Consider the following 27,421-nt stretch of genomic DNA (forward strand, 5'->3'; position numbering starts at 1 on the left):
CTGCTCACTACATAGTGATTATTCTTTCTTCTGATTTCCTGAAGTAAAGTTCAAGAACACGTCTTCATATTGCTCAGATAAGACACTCACTTCTGAAAGCTGTTCTGCAATCTATTACCCTGCTTGATTTTTTTTTTGTTTCTTAAAGATAAATGCAACTAGACAGGGATGCTACTGTTGGTGTTAATTTCACTATGTAATTAGCTAATTCACTAATTTCACTTTTTCCTTTCCTTTCTTTTTTCCTTTCCTTTCTCTTTTCCTTTCCTTTCTTCTTTCCAAATTCCTTTCCTTTTTCCTTTCCTTCTTTTCCATTTCCTTTCCCTTTTCCTTTCTTCTCTTTTCCTTTCTTTTTCTTCTTTCCCAATTCCTTTCCTTTCCCTCTCCCTCCCTTCCCTTCCCTCCTTCCTGGGGGTCTGAGGGAGAGGGAGGGGACCCTTTACCTCCTTGCCCCCCCCCAACATCTGCTCTGATGGCAATTATGGCTAAAAAAATTCAGGTGCTCAGGCATGAAAATGTGCTGCTCAAACACTATATTTTTCTGCTCACACTGAAAAAAAATTAGAGGGAACATTGGCGGCGTGCACTCCGTGTGTGTGCGCGGAAGCACCAAAGAGCTCAAATACAGGTAAGGAGCTCGGGCAGGGGGGTGGGTCCTCTGGAGCACCGTACCGGAACAGTACGGTACCGGGGCGTACCACCTGCAACCCACCACTGGGCCACACCTGGGAATTTGGCCCTTAGAAAAGAACCCCGGTTTGGTCCTGGTCAGAAGCGTTTGTGACCAGAGGTTCTACTGTGTTTGTGCTTCGCTCATTCTGCTACCATCACACATTTATTCTGGTTTTCTACAACTCTACCCATCTTTTTGCATATTTACACAGGCTTCCTTTTTTGAGTGTCAGCCTTAGTCACTGGATACAATTCACTCCACATGTTGTACTTAGACTTCCAAAGAACGTTCTCCCATCTTGAGGTCCTTTTCCAAGGAATTGTTCCTAGCCTGGAATTTACTCTCTCCTGGAAAAGTTCTCCAGTATCCCCACCTTCTTTATGGAGAATGGTCACCCTTTACTTTGATGGGATTGCTTGTGTTTCAAAGCCATGGATGTAGAAAATGTTATATCATCTGTCTGTCTGTCTCCTCTCTCCCTTCTTCCCTCCCTTCCTCCATCCAACCATCTATCTATCATCTATCTATCTTCCACCTAGCTATCTATTCATTCAATTTCTATCATCATCCACCTCAAATATATGACTCTAGGCAGTGAACAATAAAAAAATCAATTACAGTCACAACATGAACAGAAAAATAAATACATATAGTAGCCAATAATTATTATAAATATTTATTTATTCAATTCCTATGGCCAAGCCTCTCTCTCTCTCTCTCTCTAACCCTATGGTTGAAGCTGAAGTAGTCGCTGATAGGTAGGACATTATAGCAGACAATTTTGTGTACTATACTTAGGTAGGATTGTAGGTGGCACAGTTCCAGATTGTCCAAGCCCACAATTTTGAACCTGATGGCATAAGGAATTCTATTGTGAGTAGAGGAGTGGAGTACTCTTCTCGTGAAGTACCTCTGGACCCACTCAACCGTACTAAAGTCCGATATACAGTGTGGATTCCAGGCAGATGAGCTTTATTCGAGAATTGGTCTGGCAAAGGTTTTGTATGCCCTAGTTAGCAGTATAATATTATAGGAGAAGTAACCAGTGGATTTCTGGGAGTTGAAGTCCAGACATCTTAAAGTTGCTGAGGTTGAGAAACACTGTTCTAGACATTTCTTGTTCCTTTTTAGCTTTCTGAACTCCTCCATTAACCTTAGGAATGCCAGGAGTGATGGGCCAAGAGAGGTTGCATAGGCATGATCCTGTCCAAAGCTCTTACGACCACAGTTTTTAGTTGGAGTATGAATAATCTGAGATAAACCTATAGCCAATATGATGGGTACGAACTCCTGAGCTGCTTCTGAGGCCAGACCCCGGGATGGCAAATTGAAGTTCCCCAAGACCATAAGGGAACTCCACAGCCAAACCTGAGTTAGCCTCCAGCATCTCAGGCTGGGGAGTTGCAAGCAGCTGAAAGACTGCTATAGTAGCAACAGTCTCGGCTGATCTTACATATCTAACTTCAGATACAGGTACCACAACCAGCAATTTGTGGAGTCAGGCCCAGTGGTGGGATTCAATTTTTTTTACTACCGGTTCTGTGGGCATGGCTTGGTGGGCATAGCAGGGGAAGAATACTGTAAAATCTCCATTCCCACCCAACTCCAGGGAAAGGTTAATGCAAAGTCCCCATTCCCTCCTGATCAGCTGGGACTCAGGAGGCAGAGAGGCCCGTCAGAGGTGGTATTTACCGATTCTCCAGAATTGGTCAGAACCTGCTGAATGCCACCTCTGGTGATGCCCTTGAAGTACAGAAAAGACTCTTGAATAACAGCACTATGCCCTGCTCGCCCTGCCCTGTCCAGTTGGGCAGTACTTGTTAAGAAAGCTCCCCGTTGGGAGAGCAAGTGCGTTCAGAGAAGTGTTGTGAGAAGTGTTGTGTTGGAGAACACACAAACCAGCATACGGAGACACTGCAGTTTAAATAGATTTTTACTTTCGTGGAAATAGAGGTATCAGAGGCCATCAAACAGTCCAAGTCATACACGGATAAGACAGTCAGTCATCAACGTCTTTCAGTTAAGGGATATCCAAATAACATAGTCCATAATCATACAAACAGTTCAGTACACAAAGTTTGCTAGCAGTTGCAAAACTTACAATAGCTCACCCTGATCACTTTAAGGCACCTCTCACAGCCAGCTTCCAAATACTCAGATCAGATCAGCATCTAACAGTGATTCTGTCTCCATCTTATGGCCGATTGAGCAAAACAGCAGCCAATCACATTTACAACATGATTTAAAGAAACAGGTACAGCATTGTTATATGATTTATATTTAATTCAGCCTCCATAGTTGATAGACTTAAATGTTTTTGTCTAATAGACCATCATCCAATTAGTGCTTTTCCCAGGAATACAACAAACCCTGATGTAGATTTCTGTGTAGACACATCTGTAGCAAAACTTGCATCAGCATATGCAGTTAAGCTCAGATCATCTTTTGGTTCCAAATACAGTGCATAATGCATCGTTTGCTTTAGATATCTTAATATCCTCTTAGCAGCTTGCCAGTGCCTTTCAGTAGGTTCAGCATTAAACCTGGCTAATTGATTTACACTATATGCTATGTCGGGCCTTGACCAATTACCGTACTCAAATACGATAAGCTACCAATTAATGATTGATAAATACTTTTATCAAATACAGGGCTTTTTACATCATCATGGCTTAATTCTAGACCCATTGGAGTTTTTGATGGTTTATACAGTTCCATCCTAAATGTTCTGAGTAGCTGGTTAATCTTCTCGGTTTGTGAGATTTTGTATCCTCCCCTAGTTTTATCTATTTGTAAACCAAGATATTGCCTAATCCCACCGAGATGTTTTATACTGAACTTCGTCCTTAACAGTGTTATAATCCTCATAGCTTCTTGCTCAGTTTCAGTGGTTAATGCTATGTCATCAGTGAACAATAGCAACAATGAAATCACACCATTACTTTCTTTCTTAAACAAACATGGATCAGCCATGCCAGCTTTAAAACCTATCTTAGTTAACTCTTTAATTATACATTGATTCCATTCATATCCTGATTGCTTCAAGCCATACAGACTCTTTTTCAACCTCCAGCAATCAGTTTTACTATCAGTTTGGAATCCTGCAGGCTTCTGTAAATATATAGTATGTTGCAACGGTGCATGAAGATATGCTGTCTCTACATCTAAATGATTAACTATATATTCATTCTTAGCTGCCCAAACTAATGCTGCACGTAATGTTGTAGCCTTTAAACCAGGTGCAAAGACCTCATCATAGTCATTGGCTGACTGAGCAAACCCTTGTGCAACTAACCTGGCTTTATGGGTTACAGTCCCATCCACACTATGTTTAATTTTGAAAATCCAGTTACAACCAATGGCATGTTTACCTGGTGGTAACTTTACATTTTCATATACTTCTAACTTTTGCAATGAGTTTAATTCTTTTTCCATTGCATCTTTCCAAGCTTTCTGTTCCTCAGTTGGATATAGAGTTAATTCCTGGTAATTAGCAGGAACCTTATTTGCCTGACATGCTATAGACACCTGATACCTATCAGGTGGTCTCGTTACAGGGGTTGAATGTCTAGGTATTTCAGGACTCACTAGTGGACTCTCCTGTTCTTGTTCTTCTGGTTCGTCCTGTACTTCTTCCTTAATTTCTTTAAGTACTGGTTTTTCTACCTCATCATTAGGGACTACTTGGGTGTCGATAATTACATCATCATTTGTTTCTAATTTATTCCACCCCACGTTTATTCCATAAACCTAGCACTAGTGCTACAGTAAACCTTGGCTGTGCCTTTCTCCCAAAACCTAAATGATCTATGGTTAGCCTCATATCCTACAAAAAATAACTGTCGAGCTCTTTGTTCCCCTTTCAGTCTCACTTGTGATGGTATATGCACCCATGCTGGGGCTCCAAATGTATGTAGATAATTCAGATCTGGTTTTCTGCCATGCCACCTAGTGAATGGCAATTAACCGGTTGTAGTATTCACCATATTATTTAAAACATGGTTACTACACATCATAGCTTCACCCCACAGTGTTTCCGGCAAACCTGAATCAGCTATCATAGTTCGAGCCATGGCCTGTAATATTTGCCCCTGTTCGTTCTACAAATGAGTTATGTTGTGGCCTATAAGGAGCAGAATGTTTATGCTCAATACCTGCTGATCTCAACATTGTTTGAAATTTACAGTTTGTAAACTCAGTTCCATTATCGGATACAACAGTAATCACCTTAGATTTCATTTTTCTTTCAGCAAATCTTAACCAATTAAAGAAATGTTGACACGTTTCTGTCTTGTCCTTCAGTAAATAGCAGAAACCGTATCTTGAATAATGATCCATGATACTCAAAACATAACAGGCACCTCCCAAACTGGGTTTCATAGGTCCAATTAGATCAGCAAAAACAACTTCCAGAGGTTCCTTTGTTTTAAAACCATTACGTCTCTTTGCTGGAGTAACCTTGTTTTTTTTCCTGACTACATACATTACAATTTAAATATTTACTGCAAGGTTTTAACTTTACTCCTTCTGACAATTTAACATTTTGTTGCAGCATCTTGAAATTAATGTGCCCCATACGCCTATGCAGTAGATGTATGCATTCATCATGGAGCTTAACATTATGATAAGCTGTGTTAGCCATCTGGCCATCCGGTATAACATACAAACCATTTTTTAAAATAGCTGTAACCCTGTTATCCTCCTTTTCAATAATACAGATATCTCCCCTAAAGGTCACATAGTCAATGTTAACCAGAGCCGTAACCGATAGTAAGTTGAATTCCAGGTTAGATACATATAACATTGGTAACTGCTCATTTAGGAATGAACAACATGCATTACCTTCACCAGATGCCCTCACCTTCCATCCATTTGCCAAAAATACATGTTCCTTGCTCGTGGTCATTTTTACAAACCTTTTTCTATCTCTAGCAATGCACTTTGATGTTCCACTATCAACAACCCACATATCATGGTTTACTGGTGCATTGCTAGACATAGCCAAAGTAGACATAGCTAAGTTGACATTAGCATTTTTTCTAGCTCTTCCGGCATTCTGTTGTTTTGCTTTTTTTACAGAACCTAGCTATATGTCCCTTAGCCCCACAAGAATAACATTTTTGAACAGTATAGGCAGTAGAAGGTGACTCCTCATGTTGTGGTGGTGGTTTCTCTCTCAGTTGTTCTCTTTCCATCCTTCTTCTTGACTCTTCCAACAGTCGTGCAGTTATGTCAGTCAATGTTAGTTCATTGCGGGTTAGGACTTCAAGAGAAGATACAAAAACATCATAACTCTCATCCAGTGAGGAGAGTATGATATAAACTTGATGTAGCTCAGAAAAAAATAGTTCTTTTTCATGTAGCTCCTGAAAAACCCCTTTCATAAAGTTTAAATGAGCTAACATATCTCCACCTCTCAGAAGATGTGCCCTAAACAGTTTGTGTGTGAGATGTATGTGTGCACCTACAGTGTCACGTACATAAATCCTCTTTAAATTCTCCCAACATCTTCCAGCAGAATTTTCTCCACGAATATGTACTACATCCGGTGGATTCTGTACAGCATCCCATAAACCTTCCCTATGCAGGAGTAGACTGCACTTCAGAGACCAGGAAACATAGTTTGTTCCATCCAACCGGGTTATCATTGATAGGCTTGTTGATGGGTTGCTCGCCATTTTCTCCATGATAGTAACAATCATTAACGAAAAACAGCTGTCTGTATGTGGTATTGCTTAACGACACCAACTCTCTTTTAGCTACATCTGGTAAAACCTGGTCCCATAACCAGTGTTAGGTAAGCTCCCTGTTGGGAGATCGAGTGCATTCAGAGAACTGTTGTGAGAGTTGTGTTGGAGAACACACAAACCAGCATACGGAGACACTGCAGTTTAAATAGATTTTTACTTTCGTGGAAATAGAGGTATCAGAGGCCATCAAACAGTCCAAGTCATACACGGATAAGACAGTCAGTCATCAACGTCTTTCAGTTAAGGGATATCCAAATAACATAGTCCATAATCATACAAACAGTTCAGTACACAAAGTTTGCTAGCAGTTGCAAAACTCACAATAGCTCACCCTGATCACTTTAAGGCACCTCTCACAGCCAGCTTCCAAACACTCAGATCAGATCAGCATCTAACAGTGATTCTGTCTCCATCTTATGGCCGATTGAGGAAACAGCAGCCAATCACATTTACAACATGATTTAAAGAAACAGGTAGAGCATTGTTATATGATTTATATATTGCCAACCCAACCATTAGATTATATTCCTAACACTAGCCATTATCTACCCACTGCAAGATGAAGGCCTTTGCTGCCTGTTTCCACTCAAGACGCTCCTGAGTTTCCTTTTGCCAACTGGGCCCATAACTCTTGCTGATGTTATTGATCCACTGTTTTAGGCCTCTTTTGTGGTATCCATTCTACGTGTGTTGTGTGTGTGTGTGCGCGCGCACGCATGCGTGCATATGTGTGCATGCACATGTGTGTTTAAGCCGGCCAGAATTGCCCTATGGTAAGATGGGTGGCCAATAATTTTTATAAATAAATAAATAAAATTAAACCCCTTTCCTCTGGATATAATCCAGCTTCCATCAGACACGGCAGAGGACATCATGGAAGAGAGCAGCTTTGTGAAGCATCAACCTGGGATTCAAAAGCAACAGCCTGAACCTGGAGTCACCAAGCACCTGGTAGCCAGGGAGTGAGAGTAGAATCTAAGCACTAGTGGGTTCCTACCAGTTCAGACCAATTTAGTGGCCTGGGTCACCGGAACTGGCAGTGACCCAGGCCTGCCACGCCCCTGAACCAGTTCTCCAGGCGGGGCCTATGGCGCTGCCATCTTGTTTTTGACTTCTGTGCATGCGCAGAGCAATTTTTATTGCACACAGCTGCTGGTGGACCAGAACACTTCCTTGACACTAGAAGACAGGGAGCAAGAGAGTTAAGTGACATCATCAGTGTTCCAGAAAACCCAAACCCCAATGAAACAGGCATTTTCTCAAAGCTCCCATTTATTAGAGTAGGTATACAGGTACATCTGGGAAAACCCGAATCTGAGAGTTCCGGCCTTTCCCTCAGTAAGTCAAAAGTCCAAACTCATCCCCTGCACCCATCAGTCCATCACATGGTCCAATCCCCATCCCAACTCAAGACGTCACTCCAACCACTCCTTCTCCAGGTGCAGGAATACCCTGACCTATTTTGTCTAACTACATTCCCTCTACTAAATTTCCCCTCCTAATTTCCCAAGCACAGGAATGTGGCAGTGTGGAAGCCTCTGGTGTTCAACATGGCTTCCAAAGTTGACAACAGTGTCACCAAACTCCATAGCTCTGGGTGAGCTTCCCCAGCAGTCTCTGGAGACAAGAAGTCATGTTGAAGGACAGCAGAAGTCAATTCCCTTCTTGATGTTCTTCCCAGTTCACTTTCTGAAGACTATAACCACTACAGAACAGTATCCCCGGGGGTGACTGTGTTTTTTTCCCCCACTAACGTGTTTTTCTGCCACTAACCCTCCTCACCTTAGCTCCTCACTGGAGCTAATTCTTCAGTGACTGTTTTTGATGTAAACACCAGACTGAAGCAATATGGAAGGGTTCCTTCATAAGAAAAGGATGATGAAAGCCTCAGGTCACACTCTGCATGTCACACGTTTTCAGACAGACAGGGTCTATGCTCTTGAGTGTACTTTTCTTTCTTTTCCTGGTGAAGCTGAGTGTTCTGTCTGAATCAAGAAAGCCATTTCCATCTTGTGAGAATGCTTTGAATTCTTCTAACCTGTCTTGTTCTTTTTGTTAAGACTTGGGAAGGGGATTGATCCAGCCCTCAAAATCATGGACCTCCTGCTTCTGATGCTGCTGGTGTCCCAGCCACTCTCTGGGAAGCTTAGAAGGAAATGCCCACTGAGTTTGAAGCAGCAGCAACCATGGAGCTATTACAGCCCAGGAGACCATCTCATTACTATGATCAACACTGCAACAGAAATATCACCTGCAATGTTGCCTTTCAACAGGGCTCCTTCAAGTTCATCTCATTCGTAAGTCTTTCAAGGATGATGGAACTCACCCCCTCCATTTGCAATACCAACATTCCCTTTTTCTTCTTATAACATTGACTTCTATTTTACAGGACCTGTTTAATTTCCTGAATTATTTTGATTTCTATTGCTTGCCTCTTTTGTCTTATTGTGGAAGAAACTCAAATCTAAAGAGGGGGCTGTAAAATAACCTGAAGAAAGTTGAGATTATTTTCCTCTCCCTGTAGATTCCTGGGTTTATCTCTTGACTACTGTTATCTAATTGATCCTTGGTTTTGGATCAATGTTGGCCCAAGGCTCAGTTTGCTTGTGGAGACAAAGAAAATTGCCTTTTTACTGTTGATCCTGTTGATGATAATAATATGCATTTTTTTTTGCAGTAGACTTTCTTTTGGTTTTTCACAAATCCTACGTGTCATTTTCGCCATTCAAACGGTCAACAAGAATCCCAAGTTCCTGCACAATCTCACACTTGGCTACAACATCCATGACAACTCTATGAGCACTTTCTGCACTTCTGATGCCTTGCTGGACATTCTATCCACCGGAGAAGCCAATGTCCCCAACTACGGCTGTGGAAGGAAGGAGAACCTCCTGGCTCTGATTGATGGAGCTGACAGGAGCATCTCCATCCAGATTTCAGCATTACTAGGCACCTACAAAGTCTCACAGGTTTGTGTGTGTTTTTCTCTATCTGATAAATTATGTGGGTTGCTGGTGAGTGGGAAACAGTTGCAATCATGTCTTCTCCATGGAATAATGAAGGATCTTGAAGTACACATGTCTAATGTGCTAAATACATATTTGTACACCATGGTTTACATTGCTAATACTTTATTATTATCATAAACTCATTACTCATAAGTTGGATTGTGTAGTTTGTTAAGAAAACTTGGCTCCCACTAATCATTCAATGGTCATTGATAAATCAAAGTCAAATGTTATGATTTTGGAAAATGACATTATGGCCATAGATGCCTATTTAATAGTCAGCCAATAGACCAAGTAACACCTTTCCTTACCTGGGGGCAATTTTCACTGGGACTGGATATTGCTTCCCTCACTATCACAGAAGCCACTTAGAGAAAGGATACAAGTGAATTTTACTTAAAAATCAACCATAGCTATTCAACTTTTTCCCCTTTTATTAAAGAATATAATGCCAAAGTTACTGCCAAGCCCTTATATTGAACTGAAGTATCCCTACTAGAACAAACACAATCACAGCACCTGAATCTTGGGAGGTGGATAAAAGGGCTTCAACTACTCCCCTCGGTGCTGAATTGGGAATACCTACAATTTGTCCTTTGTCTAAAATCAGCATATAACTTTTAGTACATAATTAAAGCTATAGAATATGATGGATTCCAAAATCCCCTGTGTTAGAACTGTAAAATTTCAGTTAAAGATACCTTGGATTGTGCAACTGATATTAGGAGCTGTGTTCTTTCTTCGTCTTGGGCAACTGGACAACCCAGCTGTTATTGGGATGTCAATTGCCTTAGAAAAAGAGAAATCAGGATCTTGGACTGAATATTACACAAGTGAAATTTGGGGTCCATAGGTTCATAGGTTCAAATAACATAGTGACCATGGCAGGTCATTATGAGGTACTGAGTGTATATTAACAAGAAAAAAATGAACTGCAAGAACTGTATCTGAATCAAGCTGCAGCATAACAAAATTGTGAAATCTGAAGGGGGTATGAATTCTTTCTGAATACACTATATATCTAGAGATGTCAGAATTTAAAAAAAAATACACATAAGGGAGCACATTATTTTAGCAAAATAATTCAGATGATATCTGGATATGTGGGTTGGATTGTGGTGAAGGGTAGGGGTGGTACAGAAATGATGCACATTGTCTATTCTTATTTCTTATTAAATAATTTATTATTTCCTTCTATTTTTCTACACACATTTATTAGTGGTCTGTGTTTTATGTTGTGCATTTTGTTATGGCTTAATGTCTAGTCAACAATATAATACTCTAATATGTTCATTAGACCCAATAAGGAGTTATTATAATCTAACATTTTGGATTTAATCTGACCCCAAATATAACACAGTATTCTTTATTCCTTTTTTCAGATCAGTCATCGAAGTGCTTCAGAGGCTCTGGGTGATAAAAGTCGATTCCCCTTTTTCCAACAGATGCTTCCCAAAGAAGGGTTCCAGAACCCAGCAATTGTCCAGCTGCTCCTCCACTTCAGATGGACCCTGATTGGCCTCTTTGCGTCAAAGACAGAAAAGGGAGAGAATTTCATGAGGACTTTGACTCCTGTGCTTGTCAGGAATGGAATTTGTGTGGTTATATCGCAACAATTTTCAACAACTGGGCATACTGCATACCTCAGGGATTCCCTCTCTAAATGGAGGCAAGTCAACATCTTTGTTCACTTCATGGAATATGATTCCATTTGGGACAGAATTCTTCCTTTCCATTTAACACTTATGCGTCTCCCAGGACCCATTGAAGGGAAAGTCTGGATCTTGACAGTTTTGGGCCATTTTGAAATTAGAAGGCACAAGCTTCTCAAATATATCCAGAGTATTTGGACTTTTACTTTTCAAGAGAAATATAGGCAGACATATAATTCATATGAACCCAGATTATTTTTGGAACCCCAGGTTGAGGACCATTATTTCCACTGTTCTCTTTCAAAGAACATCTTTTCTGTCAAAGGCCGGAGAAGATGCACCCAGAAAGCCCCACTGGAGACCCAGTGGAAAAGGAGCAGGATACAGGTCATCAATGGCCCCTTCATGTACAGTTTCATTAAGACTCTGGCCCATTCCTTAAGTGCCGCTTATTCCTCCAGATCAAGGAGGAGAAGGAAAGAGGGTGAAAAGATGTTGGGGATTGCAAGGCTGCAGCCATGGCAGGTAAGAAGTGTCAACAAAGATCCATAAAACTTAGTTACTTTTTAGAAAGTAGCCAAAGAAAATGGAGAGGAACCATCTGAACCTCTTTGTGGTCCAAAAGGACAAGAGATTTGGCCAATTTATTCATCGATGGAATAATATTCCGAAGAGTAGGCATCGTGGCAGTTATATTTTGATATTAAACAGTGCTCACTTTTAAAAGAATGCATGCATTTTGAAATAAATCCCTGTTTTATGGGTTTGTAATTAACATTGTTGGATTTTACATTCATAAATTTGAAGGCGTTCCTGAGACCATCTAACTAACCCAACCCCTCTCCTCTGCCAGAACCCCAGTTTTTCTGACTTAATGGCTGTTGGGTCTTTGCATTCAGACAATCAATGAAAGGGAGACTAAACTGTCAATCTCTGGCTCAGCTCTAAAATAACTCTTCTTTTTATCACGTTTTTCCTCTCATTCAGCCAGAATTTCTTCTCATGTAACTGAATTCATTTTTTTTATTTCAGAAGCTTGGTAAAAATAGTCAGCAGATATTAAAACTGTGTGTAACATGTGTCAGTTATTGTAAGAGGGCTGTATCCTCCCTTCTCCAACCAAGAGATTGTGTCCGTCGGAAAAGGGGCTCCCAGACTCCTCCTGATCTTCAGCTCTTCCCCTTGTTGTCTTTCCTCAAGGCTAAGAGCAGCTCCTTTCAACTCTTCCTTGGCTTCCTTGTCTTTCCCTGAAGTTCACGTAGATTTTATGCAAATTCTCCTCCAAGTGTGGTGCTTGCAAGGGGACCTGGTCAGTGGTGGGATTCAATTTTTTTTACTACCAGTTCTATGGGCATGGCTTGGTGGGCATGGCAGGGGAAGATTACTGCAGAATCCCCATTTCCTCCAGATCAGCTGGGACTCAAGAGGCAGAGAATATATGGGGGTGGGGCTAGTCAGAGGTGGTATTTACCGGTTCACCAAACTACTCAAAATTTCCGCTACCGGTTCTCCAGAACTGGTCAGAACCTGCTGAATCCCACCTCTGGACCTAGTCCTTGAGTTGGGGTCTCCCCAAACCAGAACTTTCACTTCCTGAGGTTCTTATGGATGCATTTGACTTCTTCCCATTTTATTTTCATAAATGTTCTTTTTAAAATACATTTTAAATTATTTTTTTCTCAATATAAAATTCAAATAGAAATAAAAACAAAGGGGGATAAGAGAAAAAGGAAGGGACCTAAGCGAGGAGAGGAAAAAGGAACAAAAAAGCAGAGACTTCAAAAAATGTTGATGCAATATTTTATATAGTAAGATTATATAATCTCAATTTCTTACTTGTTTAAAAATAATAAAAACTAGACATTGCTATAAAAACTACTTACTTAATCATTAAAATCCAAAGTCGGAAATCATTTTTATCTATTTTGATCAAAATGACCAGAACTGGCTTCCAAGTGGAAGCAAAGCCAGTAATATTTTTTTCCCTTATTGTTATTGTTACCTTTGTCATCTCCACCAATTCCAGCAGATTCTTCATCCATTCCACCATTCCGGGAGCTGATGCCTCTTTCCATTTTTTGATTGCATAAAATTGTCACTGCAGTCAGCATATATGATAGCAAACTCACATACCCCTTTCTTTATCCAATAATCTTAAAAGTAAAATTCTGATTTCAATGTATATGTATTTTAAGAATTTCTGGATTAAAACATAAATCTGCTCCCCCTACTTCTTTGCCTTATCACAAATCAGCCAGATATGATTAAAAATTACCTTCTTTACAATTACATTTACAATAAAAATTTGAAACAGCTTTATATAAATTTGACAGTTTATCAGATGGTAAACACCAAGAGTATATCACTGTATACAAATTCACTACAGATTTCTTATCATTTCATTTAGAACTCAATGTAAATTTCCAACAGATCATTTTTAAAAACTGTATTTTATTTTATTCAAAAAAAAGTTAAAATACAAAACTCCAACAAATTTTTAAAAAACAACAAAAAACATAAAACAAACAAAGCATTTTAAAAAGTGCATTCAAAAGAAAAAAATCCCAACACATAGACACATATTATCCCCTCTAAGTTAATAGTGTTTAACACATTACTACAATATTAGTTTTCTACCCCTAGTGAAACAGACCCAGAATTTTTTTTAAATGCTGTCTAAATGCAAATTATTGTTCTGCCATCTATACACTATATTAATTACAAAGAGTTAATGGGAAGAACAACAATAATAAAAAAGACAAGGTAAAAAGTTTCAAAACCCTCTGTTAACAAAATATTATTGTAATAAACTTGTAGAAAATTTACCATGGCATCTTATCTATCCCAAATAATCCCAAGAGTTATGAGTAATTCATCCTAGATTAAATATCCATGTTTGTTTCTTAATATTATCTCTTATCTATTGTTGTCTAATTAAGTATAATAAATTCCATCTCCACAATCAGTCTCTCTTCCCAACAAAGTCCAGATGAAAGGGGTTTCCAATGAAATGTGACAAATCCATTCCCAAGTGTCTTTCAGTCCTCCTGAGAAACAGACTAGTTTGTCACTTCTCCATTTAGACAGGCTTCTGCTATTGTACAAGAATGCAGGCTTGAACTTCAAAGAGGGGTATGCAGTCAACTCTGTTGGTTCTACATCTCTACAGTCCACAATCTCTTTCCAGTCTTTCTAAGGGGTCTGCAGTGTTTCAATCACATTCCTTTCGTGAATCTAATTCATCCAAAACTACGCGCAGCTGAATATTTTCCACAGCCGTTATCATTTCATCAAACTTTAAGAACAAATTCAAATAAAAATTGCATGTTACCAAAAGGTGTTTTTCCAAATATGAGCCATTCTTGCTTGCCTGTAATCTAATACATTGTTGCTCTATGTAACTTAGCCAGAAAACAAACAACGCTCAAGCAGAATAAAACAAAGATATTTTCTGCATATTTTGACCCAAGATTAAAAGAAAAATAAAATAAACTCCAAGTATTTTGCAAATTAAAAAATGAAAAACCCTGTCATGTATTAATATAAATAAGTCCAATATTAATATAAATCAAATGAAAGCACATTCACCAACTGTTTTTCCTAACAGGAAAATGAAAGTTATTCAAAACAACAGCATAAATCAAAGGGGAAAGGGGGAAAAAAGGCTTAAAATAAATTGGCATTCAGTCAGCCAGTCAACTTTTAAAGATAAAAAGCAAAGTAAAACAAAAAATTCAAAACATGAATGTAGGAGATGACCAGGCTGAGCCTGAGGGGGTGTGGTCAAATGCATCATCAGTCTCGAGTGTCTTCACACCAACAAGAAATCCAAGTCCAGCCCAGCTTGAATTCCATTGACTTATCTATTGCCAATATGCTTTGACCATAAGTAGTTGAGATTTTTGTAGAGAATAAGCCTTTTTATTCGTTTGAACTGTTTGATGTCCTGATTTCCCCAATGCTAGACAATAAAGTTAAAACCCAGACCAGCTTAAGAAAATGAACTGCTGAAAGGAAGATGGATGCCCATGACTCTTCAACCACTCCCAAAGGGAACTGGAATCTTAATGACTCCAAGACAAGAGATCATTTTCATAAAGATTCTTCTTATGTTTTAACCCTCATCCTTCTTTCGGTGCATCATTAATAAAATTATCAAGATAAATATATGATTATTTATCTAGTAAATTAGTTACTAAAGGCAATGGTAAGGATTTTCCCTGTCCATCCATGTCTGACTCTAGGGGGCACTGCTCATCTCCATTTCCTAGCTGAGAGAGCCAGCATTGTCCTAAGACACTTCCACAGCCATGAGGCCAGCATGACCATAGGCCAAGATGCACAGAATGCTGTTACCTTCCCACTGAAGTGGTACCTATTTATCTACTGGCATTTGCATGCTTTTGAACTGCTGAACTGTAAATTAGTTACTCCCACCACTTTTTTATAATACTATTCATATATAAAAATAGTATAAATGAAATCTTAAGGATAGATCTACATTGAAACTCCCATCCTTCTATTCTTATACAAGATACCATATTTTGTCAAGTCCAAATTGCTAAACATCTGATATCTTTCTACTGGATTTTATTTATGTACCTCTCTATATTGAGAAATAATATTTTTTTTTCTGGAAGCTGGGAATTTTTTAAAAGTGAACTAAGTAGATTTATCTAAGAGTTGAAATAATTCATGCATCACAAAATCATCATTTATTAATTCTATCTGCCCATATTAATGAATATGTTGAAGAACAGATTATCAAGAAGTAATTGCTATTTATATCTCCCAGTTCTATAAGGAAAATTATTTGAGCACAGTTTTTAAGGTAGTTTCCTACTTAATTATCACATTGTCCAACTCTCACTTCAGTAGGTTTCTATTCATGATTTCATGAAGATGTTTATTAATACTTTTCATAAGATCAAGTTATATCCCAAGCATTCCCACAATCTATTAATAAAGTGTAATGAGATGTGAGAATGGGGCTTCCCTTGAGATGCACTCGGAGACTACAGTTGGTCCAGAACGCGGCCGCGCGGGTGATTATGGGGAGGACTAGGTACTCCCCTGTAACACCTCTCCTGCGCGAGCTGCACTGGCTTCCTGTGGTCTACCGAGTGCGTTTCAAGGTTCTGATTATGATCTTTAAAGCGCTTCATGGCACAGGGCCTAGTTATATGCAGGATCGCATCCTGCCCCACACATCCCTACGACCAATTCGCTCACACAGAGAGGGACTTCTCCGGGTGCCGTCCGCCAAACAGTGCCGGGGGGCGACACCCAGGAGCAGAGCCTTCTCTGTGGTGGGCCCAGCCCTGTGGAATGACCTCCCCCGTGACATCAGGATTACTTCCGATCTCCGCTCCTTCCGTGTACAGCTGAAGACCCACCTCTTTCAATTATCTGGCCTGGCTCAATCGTAATTATTCTTATTCCTCCTAACTGTTTTTAAATTGTATTTTAAACGTTAAATTTTAATTTTATATCGGGTTTTTACAATTGGGGTATTTTAATGCGGGTCTTTTAACTGTTTATACGATGTAAATTGTTTACCTCCTCCGAGTCCGTGTTTGTGTATCTGTATGTATGTTCTGTATGTACGTCTATGTGTTTTATATATTTTCTGTGTTTTATATGCCCCATTGTACGCCGCCCCGAGTCCTACTTGGAAAGGGAGCGGCTAATAAATTCAAACTTATTATTATTATTATTAGAATGACCTTTGGGATGGGAGGGGGAACATGCTGTCAATAAATAATCAAATAAGAGGAAGGGGAGCCCTCAACTGCATAGCAGGCAGAGAAAGAAACTCAAACGGAATCCTGCCTAACTTTTCAGACTGTAGAAATTATTGGTGGGAGATTTTTGCTTTCAGACTAGCAAGAGTTAGTTAACGCAGCCTTAGAACAGGGGTATCTAACTCCAGGCCCGCGGGCCATATGTGTCATGTGCTGGCCACACCCTTTTTAGTGAAGGGGGAAAACGTCCCAATACGTCATGTCATGCCACCGTGATGCTGTGAGCCTTAGAATAAATTAGAATTCACTCCTCTGGTCACATCTCCCATCTGTATATCTGGGAGAAGATTAATGTGGGAACTTACTTCTAGACAAAACCCTTCTTTCTAGTAATCACCCTATTGTTTTCAAGGAGTTTATGAATAATCTCTATTGATTTTCTTATGCAATTGTGTCATCACTGCTCTACAATGATCTATATAATTGATAAATTTTGTCAATTTTGTTTTATCAGTATGATTGACAAATTTTGTTGAGTTGTTTTTTGTTTGTTTGTTACTTTTGAAGATAGTAGTAACTCATCAGATAATTATAGAAGAAATATTCATATGTGAAAAGACTACAGGCAATAAGAAACCAAAATATTGGCTTTTAACATTTCTGCATCTTTCCAATTTCAGTTTCATCCCTTTCTGGCAAAGAATGAGTTTTTCAATCTTTTTATAAGGAAAGTGTACTTGGACCAAAATGGAGACATAGCAGCAGATCTGAAGATCAGGACCTGGAGGATTCTCCCCAAGATGGATTTTGCCTTCGGGCACCCAGGAAGTTTTGAAAGAGGGAGACTTAATATCAGCCAAGATGCTCTTTCAAAGCTTAAGTTGCTCAACAAGGTGGGTGGAATATTGCTGCCTTTTCTCTGTTTCCCAAAGCCTTGGGAACCGTTTCCAGTAAACCTAATCCCTGTGGTGGATGACCTTCACTGAGAATTGAATGTGGGGAACAATAGTTTTCTTAGACTGCTTGGGAGGCTTCAGTAGCAATGAAAAGCTTCCTTCAGATGTTATAATATAGAACAATGTCCTAACCTGGGATCTAGGTGATGATTCTGTAGAACAGACAGTAGATGATGGTCGTTTGTGTCCCATCTGTGATTTATTATCTCCATAAAAGTGGTGAGAGAGGCCATGAAGTCAGGGGTGGGATTCAAAATGTTTTACTACCGGTTCTGTGGGAGTGGCTTGGTGGACGTTGCAGGGGAAGGATACTGCAAAAAACCCATTCCCTCCTGATCAGCTAAGACTTGGGAAGCAGAGAATAGATTGGGGCAGGGCCAGTCAGAAGTGGTATTTACTGGTTCTCCAAACTACTCTGAATACCACCTCTGCATCAAGTGCTGGGGACTATAGTGCTGATCATCTCAGGTTCCTTGTCCTCAAATATGAGGGAAGAAGGCAATTCTATAGTTTGGGTATGGACTGAATCCAATGGGATTTATTCAAGACTGGCTGGAGGTCCTGTGGGTCCCAGGAGGAAATAAGCTTTGGAATTAGAATTCAGCTTCTGCAAATGTATATGCCGCCTGTCTCCCTGTCCAGAGGGACTCCAGTCTGCTTACAATAGTGTGTTGTTTGTATAATGTCTCATATTGTATAATGCCCTGATCCAGGAAACTGAAGAACTGAAACATGTATTTGATCCAAAGAAAACCCCTTCCTGATATCAAATGTAATGAGGGAGAATTTGGAAGAAATGCTGCTTAGATTTGGCCTTTGGCTTGTAAGAGTCCTCTTCATCTGAAAAGCCCTGGAATGCCATGGCTTACCTTGAGAGTTAGCGACCTGAAACCTCTCTGGGTGAAAAGGAGGTTGCACATTTAATAACATGTGACGTGGGTCTCTCTTTCCATGGCAGTTGCTATCACCTAATTGTAGGTTCTTCAACAGAAAAGACCTTGTCTTGGATAACCAGGTGGGCCCTGGAAACATCCCTTTCTGACTTAGGGCTCCTATTTATCTCCTATGTCCTACCGGAAAAGATGCCTCGCTTTTTGAGGGACACATTCTCATGTCCCCCCCCCCCATCTGCCTCATCTCACTAAATACTATAAACGAGTCTGTTTATTCCTTTCAGAAGCATGAACAGATTTTACAAATAAATATAGAAAGAAAGAAGGAAAGAAAGAAAGAAAGGAAGGAAGGAAGGAAGGAAGGAAGAAAGAAAGAAAGAAAGAAAGAAAGAAAGAAAGAAAGAAAGAAAGAAAGAAAGAAAGAAAGAAAGAAAGAAAGAAAGAAAGCATCCCCTTTAAAGTTGACAACGTAATTCAAAACTTTGTATGTTAGCTAGGAGACTGTTCTGGATTACTTTCAAAGAGGCTTAGCAGGTTTTCAATGTTTTATATACTCCAGAAGAAATATTTGCAGATTTTTTTCTTCCTTCCTTATGAACTAAAATTCTTCTTCATTACTGCCTGTGTTTTTCCCTTTTTCTTCTCTATTTCACTCAAGAATTTGACTTTTTTTTTTGAATTTGGAATATAAAAAAGATACAAAAGGATAACAATACTGCCACTCAGAGGCTGGAGGTTTGTGTATTGGAAACAAAGCACTTTCACCTGTCTCATTGATCATTCTGGCTTTGCACTTCAAAGTCTCACAGTTTGTTTATAGAGAGTGATAAGAAGAAAAGCACAAATTGTTTATACAGGTGTTCTTTTGAAGTTTATCGTTAAACAGATAAAAGTGAAAATAAGATCTTATTGTGAATGTATGCTTAATCTAATAAAAACCCTACAAGCCAGAGCAGCAGTGTTTATCAGTTGGAAATAATGGCACAATTTCAACAGCAGAAAGAAACTTTAAGTTTGCAAAAGGTAATGTTTGAAATTCAGAAATTATTAAACCCATCTGAGAAAATGGAGAAGTTGGAAAACCTAGAGCATCTAACAGCAAAATATGATGAAGAAGTTGGAGATGCTTATCAAGTGGAAAAAGTGGAGGCTAGAGTCCTAAAAACCCAAGAGAAAAATGATCACAAAGAAATGAAATCTGCTGATATCTATGGTGAATGGTTTGTGGCTGGAAATGGAAAGAGTGGAATATGGAAAGGGGAGCTAGATGGATGGGAAGTCTACCCTAGATGGCAAGGTACAGAAGAAGAAAAAACAAAGGAATTTATGGATTTAAAGAGAGAAATCTTATCAGTAACACAATTGATAACACCACTAATAATTAAAGATAAGCTGATTAAGGAAACAGAAGGAGGGTATTGATATTATATGAGAGACTTAATAAGCAACGAGTTGCGAAGAGGAGTCCATGCAAATTTGATTAAGGAGATGATTAGAGGACTGATAACACAAATGGCAGAAGACAGGAGATTGTGTTGCTACTGAAAAGATTCAGGTTGATAGATGAAAGTGTATAAAACTAGTTAAACTTAGTGAAATTTAGTGACAATAGATATGGTTAAATAAATAATTGATAATGATAATAATGTATATATATGTATTGGAAGGACAAGTAGTAATTGGATTTGAATATCGAATGGTACCTATGAAAGGAAGATTAGAAATTTTTGGTTATATATAAAGGTTAATAAAAAAGAAATAAGCTAAATTTAGTTAAGTTTTGATTATTAGGGGGAAATAAAAAATGTTATGATAATGGATAGTCAAATAAAGGAGGGATAATGATAACAATGCATATATATGTATGGGTACAACATAAGGAAATTGGATGTAAACTGTAAACAGTGATTTGGAAAGGAGGATTAGAAATTTTTGTTACTAAATATTATTGATGTTTAGCCAGAATAGACCATAAGGATTTAGTGTTATTGGAGGTTATTAGAAATAGCTAATGAAATGCCAGTATGTGGTTATGTTTTAAATTTTGGTATATTCTATGAAGAAGGACGTTTAAACAATTATAGTCAAATGAAAATGGAGGTATGATGATGGTAATATGTATAAATATATCTGATTTAAAATACTTGAGTTAATATGAATTATGGATGATGACTGTGGAAGAGATGCACGAAAGTCTTTTGTAACCAACTGATACACTTTCCACAGTATGTAAAGAAGGAGGATTCTTTGTGTTGTGTCTGTTTGAAAATTAAAAATAAAATAAAGGTTTTATATAAAAAACTTAATAAATCTAAAATTTAAAATAATGTTTGTCACATGCCTTCTTCAATTCTTCATATATCCCTAATTTTAAAGTATTCTTATCTATCCACATTAAATTTTATAATTTATTAAATTTGAATCAATAAATGCAAAATTTAATATGAATCAATTATGTTACTTTAAAATTATAGGTATAAGAAGAATGGAGAATGCATGTTAATAGGGCCATGAGGAGGAATCCGCCTGGGTGTCATTTAATGCATAATTCTTTTTCTTTTCAATCCCTCCCTTCAGACTTTACTAAGTAGAAAAGAATTTTTTGTTACATGATATGCCAGAAGCAAAAGAGAAGAACTAAAAGAAGACTCTACCAGGGTCACATCTCCTACACCTGTTTGGAAGGAGCCAGAGATTTCATATTCACCTCAGTGAAGCCTAGAATCTACTTATCTAATGTCCATTTCGCTCTCCCCCACCCCACCCCAATTTTCCATGGACGGAGAGTCCTAACATCTTTTCTTTGGCATTCCTTGTTTTTCTGCTCAGTCCCTGCCTCACTCCAGATGTGTGGAAAGTTGTCATCCTGGATTTGTCAAGAGGGCTCGAGAAGGAGAGCCAGTTTGCTGTTATGACTGCATTCCTTGTCCGGAGGGGACCTTCTCCACTCAGGAAGGTGGGTGAGACTGGAGGAAAGGAAGTGGAACTGATTCATTACATACATCAAATAATAAAGTTTGGTTCTGAACATCACACAGGAAATTATTCGGGTCCCAATTCTTCTCTCACTTTCATAGACGATTAAACAAAAATTGATTTTTAAAAAAAGTATTATACTTCGTACCATCTCTCACTAAAGGTACTAATAAATGTGTCCTAGACAATATCTCCTGGTATCACTTGTTGTCCAAATAAGGTATTTCCTGAAAGGTATAAGGAGAGAATAGTAAGGGAATATGGTTTTTTCTCTCAGATGCAGGAAAATGCATGAAGTGTCCGGATGACAAATATCCAAATGAGGACAGAATCCAATGTATCCCCAAAGTTATAACCTTCCTCTCTTATGAAGAACATCTGGGAATCATCGTGGTCTCTTTTGCCCTACTCTTGTTCCTAACTACAGGCCTTGTTTTAATCATCTTCACTAAATACCGAGAAACTCCCATTGTCAAAGCCAACAACCGGGACCTCTCCTACATCCTCCTGGTCTCCCTCCTGCTTTGCTTCTTGTCTCCTTCTCTCTTCATTGGTCAACCAAGGAAAGCCACCTGCCTTCTCCGACAAACAGTCTTCAGCATCATCTTCTCAATTGCCGTTTCTTCTCTCTTGGCCAAAACCATCACGGTGGTGCTGGCTTTCCTGGCCGCAAAACCAGGAAACCGAGTGAAGAGATGGTTGGGGAAGAGCTTGGCCAACTCCATCATCCTTTCTTCTTCTGCTCTCCAAATTATCATCTGCTCCATCTGGCTGGGAGTTTCTCCCCCCTTCCCTGACTCTGACCTCCACTCCCAGCTTGGAGAGATCATCCTGCAATGCAATGAAGGGGCCGTTGTCATGTTCTACGTCACCCTCAGCTACATGGGCTTCCTGGCTGCCATCTGCTTCACGGTGGCTTTCCTGGCCAGGAATCTGCCTGGGGCCTTCAACGAAGCCAAGCTGATCACCTTCAGCATGCTGGTCTTCTGCAGTGTCTGGGTGACTTTTGTGCCCACCTACCTGAGCACCAAAGGGAAATACATGGTGGCTGTTCAGGTCTTCTCCATCCTGGCCTCCAGTGCTGGTCTGCTGGGCTGCATCTTCATCCCCAAGTGCTACATTATCCTTCTGAGGTCAGATCTGAATACAAAGGAGTATCTCACAGCCAGAATAAATGTAAAAGCATGAGATATAACACCATTATGATATTGGAAGAATTGTTAATGTTTCTTTTATTTGAAAGGAGATATTCTTTACATTTAGATAGTATGCAGGAGTCAAAGAAAATCATATCTATATGTTTCAAAATGGGAAATTGTTGAATGACTGGAATTCTTGCAGCTCCCTTTCCTTTCAGCTGAATAAATGTTGCTAAAGAGAACTCTGTGAAAGTCATTCAGAGGAATTTATTGTTGAGCAACAGCTACTGAATGTGACACCTTATAAAAAATAATTTGGGCACTTGTTCCTACAGCTAAACGTTGTGTATATGTTTGTGTGTGAGAGAGAGAGTGTGAGTGAGTGAGGGGAAAGGATCAGGAGGAAACTGTGGGATGAATAAGGGTTGGGGGGACTTTGAGGTTTCTAGGAAGAGCCACCAATAGAAGCTGTTCTTCACACCCCCATTCAAAAAGAACTAAGGTGGGACTGGAACTCAGGAGTCTCCTGGGGATTGTCCCAAAGTCCCCCAGGAAGTCTTCATGCCTAAGGGAGGATTAGAACTCGAGCCCCCTGGTGATTGGCTCCAAGTCGCCCATTTGGCTTTTATTTCACGGTGGGATGAAATCTTGAGTGATTGGGGCAAAATCCTTCAGCTGGCTTTGATCCCGGCACCCTCCCCAGGCACTCCTCCCCCCCCCAAGACAAAAGGCTCCTTCTGCAGCTGCGCCACCCATCTGCCCTGCCCCCTCACTCAGACTGACAGCTGTCACTCAAGCCCCTCACTTGTCCCGCTGCATCGCTCCCAGGTCGGGCAGGGCCATCCGTGGCAGGCGGTCTGTCTGAGCCCTTTTCCCTCTCCTCCCGCCCGCTTCTTTTCTCCGGTTCTTCTCCTCCATTCCCCGGGACTGGTCGAGCACAGCGGGCAGAGAGGAGTGGGGCGGGCGGGCAGCACCTGGACGGGCTTCCTCCCAGCCCAACTGCGGGGACTCCCAGCGCCTCTTCCCTCCCAGCCACGTCGGGGCTCGGTCTCCAGAGTCTGCGGTGCCCTCGCCGAAGAGAGCCACCGTAGGATCCTTGGGGGACAAGCATAGGCCTCGGATCTGAGAGCGGGAGGAGTCCCTGTGGGAGGGGAGGGGAGGCGGCCTCTGGGGCTCTGAGACACGCGGGACCCCCAGGCGGCTGGAGGAGGAGCCTCTCTCGCTGCCCCTCCCCGCGGACTTTGTGAGGCGGGCAGTCGCTGCGGAGGGGGCGGCGGGGAAGCGGCTCTTGGGAGGAGCGGATCGGGCACCGCCGGACTCTGGGGAGGGTTTCTCTCTGTCCAATTTACAGCCGTCAGGCGGGGTAGGAACGGCGCCCTCTTCCAGTGCAGGAAAGGCAGGAGCAGCAGCGGCGGAGGGGCAAAGCTGGAGGCTGGGGGGGGGAGGGAAGCTTATCTTGGGGGGGGCGTTGAAGGTGTCAGCATCCCCCCCTTTTCATGCCTTCGTCCAGATAAAGCTACAAGAGCAGCAGCATCGCCTGGAGCTTTTCATCAGCTGCAGATTTGAGCTCCCTCAATCCTCCCCCCCCCCCCAACACACACACACACCCTTAATCGCTTCCCCGGTCTTGGTCTGAGCAGGCACTCCGAGGCAGGCGCTCCTTCTGCTGGCAGCTGCCTGCTGAGGAGCCCCTGGAGGGGCAGCCGAGGGCAAATTGCCTCCTCCTCAAGGAGAGAAAAGCCCCCTTTCCGCCTGTCTTTCTCAGCGGCAACTGCCCTGAGGCCCATCAGCTCTCTCACACATACCCTGAACCATCTTCTGTATCCTTGGAACGATACAGGCGGGGGGGGGGGGGGACAGCCCGGCCCTTCTTCACTCCGCCAACCACAGACAGCCACACCCGGAGAAGGAGGGGTTTCTTCTGACTTGGGGGAGATATAAAAATGGCAGGGGAAAATCCAGGTGGGCTGAAACTTCCCTTTTCTTCGGGTTGAAGTGTAGCAACTTCCTCCCCCTCCAGACCTTCCCAGCCTCCGGGCACCGTGGAGGCTCCTGAGTGGCCACAACTGTCCCTTGGGGCTTCTTTATAATCCCAGCAGTATTAAATCCTCCCTCTTTCTTCCCCCAGAGAATAAGAGGGGGCCCTCCTTTACTCCCCCCACCCTAGGCTACTAGATTCCCAGCTCCTCCTTTCCCTTCGCTCTGCCCGGCAGCTCCAGGACTCGCCCCCTAGGACAGCTCCTACTCCCCCCCCCCCCGCCACCGCCCTCATTTAGCCAGAGCGCTGCCCTCCCCTCCCCTCCCCAGAGGGACTGGTAGGTCCCAATGGTTATAGAGTCCTCTGTGGGGAGATCTTTCTTTTCTACAGGATGAGAAAGAAACTTCTACCTGGGAGTTTGGGGGACTCTCTCTTGGTCAGTAAAGATCCAGCAGGAGGAGGAAGCTGAGGGCTTATGATGTTTTCTAGCCACCTCCCCCACTGCCCCAGATGCCCTTAGTTTTTTGTCTTTTTTAAAGAAATGGGCAGTTAGTATTTGAAAGCAAAGCCTCTGGAATTCATGTCATGGTTTAAACAATGGGCCTCGTAGTCATTGTTCCCAAAAGAGGGAAGATGGCTGCAGGCCAGGCCTTTCTTTGGAAGGCTGTGCAGGGGGTTTGCCTCGACTGAAAATGGGGGTGTAAAATGGATAAAAACCATAAATGGCCTGGTAAGAAGAAGAGACTGGGAGGAACTTCCGCTCTGTGGATAAATGAGGTTTTTACAGTTGACCCAATTTGCCATGCCAGCCACTCTGAGAATGGGCAGCTCACCCCTGTGACACACATTATATGAGCGTGTCGATACAAGCATTTCAGCCGTGCCCCGGCACACGCAAAAATGGCCTTGCTCTCGATTTTGCTCTGGAACGGACAAATGGCTCCTTTTAACCATCCATCATAATCCAGGATAAGAAAAGGAGAAGGAGGCCCATTCATATGACACAACTGAATCACTTCAGACCAATGTGAGGTCAGTCTGGACTGAAGAGGCAGTTGGAGATTGTGGATTTTCGGCTCCAGTCCCAGAAATCTCTTTATTTTAAATGATTTATAGAGCCACCCATCCCACATTAATGACATACCAGACTCCAGACTCACAAAGCACTAGAAACTTGAATTTGATTTGGGAATTTATCTCTCCCTTCAATGGCTGTGGTGAGATTTTTATTTCACAAATAGGAAAGCTTACACATTTTTTTAAATTAAAGAGAAATTCTAAATTCTTTCAACCAGAGCAGAAAGAAATGTTAACACTATAACTAGTTTAGCTATTTTCTATAAGCTGTTTGACGACACTGTTTTCTTTAACGTCCAATTTCCCGTCATCTTCCCATCTTTCTGCCCTGCGTCTCCAATAGATTTGCTTAAGGCTGAATTTTATTATTCTATGCTTTTAATTGCTGTATATCTCATGGATCACACTCTAGGGAGCTAAACAACTTTTTCTACTGAGTTTGATCATTTTTTCATTGTTTGGTTTTTACTTTTTATTTTTCTTCTGTCAAAGACTACATTTTGCTTGGTTTTTTTAAAATATATTTTAAAATATTCCTTCGTTTCCTCTGACCCTTCCCTCCCTCTAATTCTGAGCTTCATCTGAGCAGGGTTTCCTAAAAGAAAGCAGATTTCGCATTCAAATCCTCCAGTTGTCAAGGAAGACAAAAATCCCGCCCTCCATCTCTTTAGTGGTTGCCTCTATTCCTGGCCCGCCCCCTTCATCATGACAACCCTGTAGCCAATCAAATGGGGGGGAGGGGGGAAGAGGGGTTGCCTGGGAGCTTCCCTGCCCTCAGCCTGATGGAGAAGAGGCTGAAGAAGCCAAGCCAAAGGGGGGGGGGTGTCAAATAAAGAGCAACATTCAGAGCTTTGGGGATGATGAGAAAAAGGCAAAACCTCCCAGAATTGCAGAGGGAGGGAGGGGCTTAAGCTCCCTCCCCAGAAAAGGCTGCAATGAAGAGGGTCTCCTCAGCTGGGAGATGTGGGGGCTCTGCAGGGGCCACAGGGACCCCCATCTTCCTCCGAGACACAGAGGGTCCCCTCCAGAGTGAGGCTGGCTGCCTTTTCCTCCCGGACAACCCCGGATCCCCCTTGGAAGGCCCAGCCCTGCATGGCTTCTCCCCAACAGGAGCTTCTCCTGGAAAGACACAGAGCCCAAGCGAGGCTGGAGAAACCCCCAACATTCAACCCTGGGATCCATAAACCAGGTTGGTCTCATCCCAGGAATGCCCCACATCCCCTCCTCCTTCCTGGCCGTCCTGGCCTTTCTCCGTGGGTCTGGGCTTTGCTTTCCCCTGGGTGCCCCATACATAGAAAGAGGTGGCTGTGCAACATGGGATATGGTCTCCCCCTTCCCAAGACTCAGAATATGGAACCTGGAGGGGGATTTTGCAGATCTGCTTCCCTTCCCCAACACAAGGCTCTCCAGCTTCCTTCTCCCAAGAGGGGCTCCCCAGTCAGCTGGGCAGAGTCCTCTCTGGCATCCCTGCAAGAGCTCCCTTGCCTGGCCTCTGCATGGGAAAGGGTGGCAGGGGAACATGGGATATGGGCTTCTGCATTCCTGGGATGGAAGTTGGATTTTGTAGATCAGATT

The 27,421-nt window shown here is 41.5% G+C and overlaps 1 protein-coding gene and 1 long non-coding RNA gene across 2 annotated transcripts; both read left to right on the forward strand.

Moving 5' to 3' along the window:
• Positions 1-7,973: 7,973 nt before the first annotated feature.
• Positions 7,974-11,358, forward strand: LOC309393766 (vomeronasal type-2 receptor 1-like; the record flags this gene model as incomplete). Its single annotated transcript, XM_081956263.1, has 5 exons — positions 7,974-8,020; positions 8,484-8,720; positions 9,101-9,392; positions 10,814-10,949; positions 11,354-11,358. 5 exons carry the CDS (start codon positions 7,974-7,976, stop codon positions 11,356-11,358), a joined length of 717 nt encoding a protein of 238 aa, XP_081812389.1.
• A 43-nt stretch (positions 11,359-11,401) lies between these two features.
• On the forward strand, positions 11,402-21,698 carry LOC309393606. The gene is made up of 3 exons (XR_014175619.1): positions 11,402-11,608; positions 17,508-17,720; positions 21,506-21,698. It is a non-coding gene; the product is annotated as an uncharacterized lncRNA (long non-coding RNA).
• The last annotated feature ends 5,723 nt before the right edge of the window (positions 21,699-27,421 follow it).

The sequence above is a fragment of the Natrix helvetica genome, assembly GCF_964273705.1.
Source record: "Natrix helvetica genome assembly, chromosome: 5".
In the NCBI taxonomy this organism is placed as follows: domain Eukaryota; kingdom Metazoa; phylum Chordata; class Lepidosauria; order Squamata; family Natricidae; genus Natrix; species Natrix helvetica.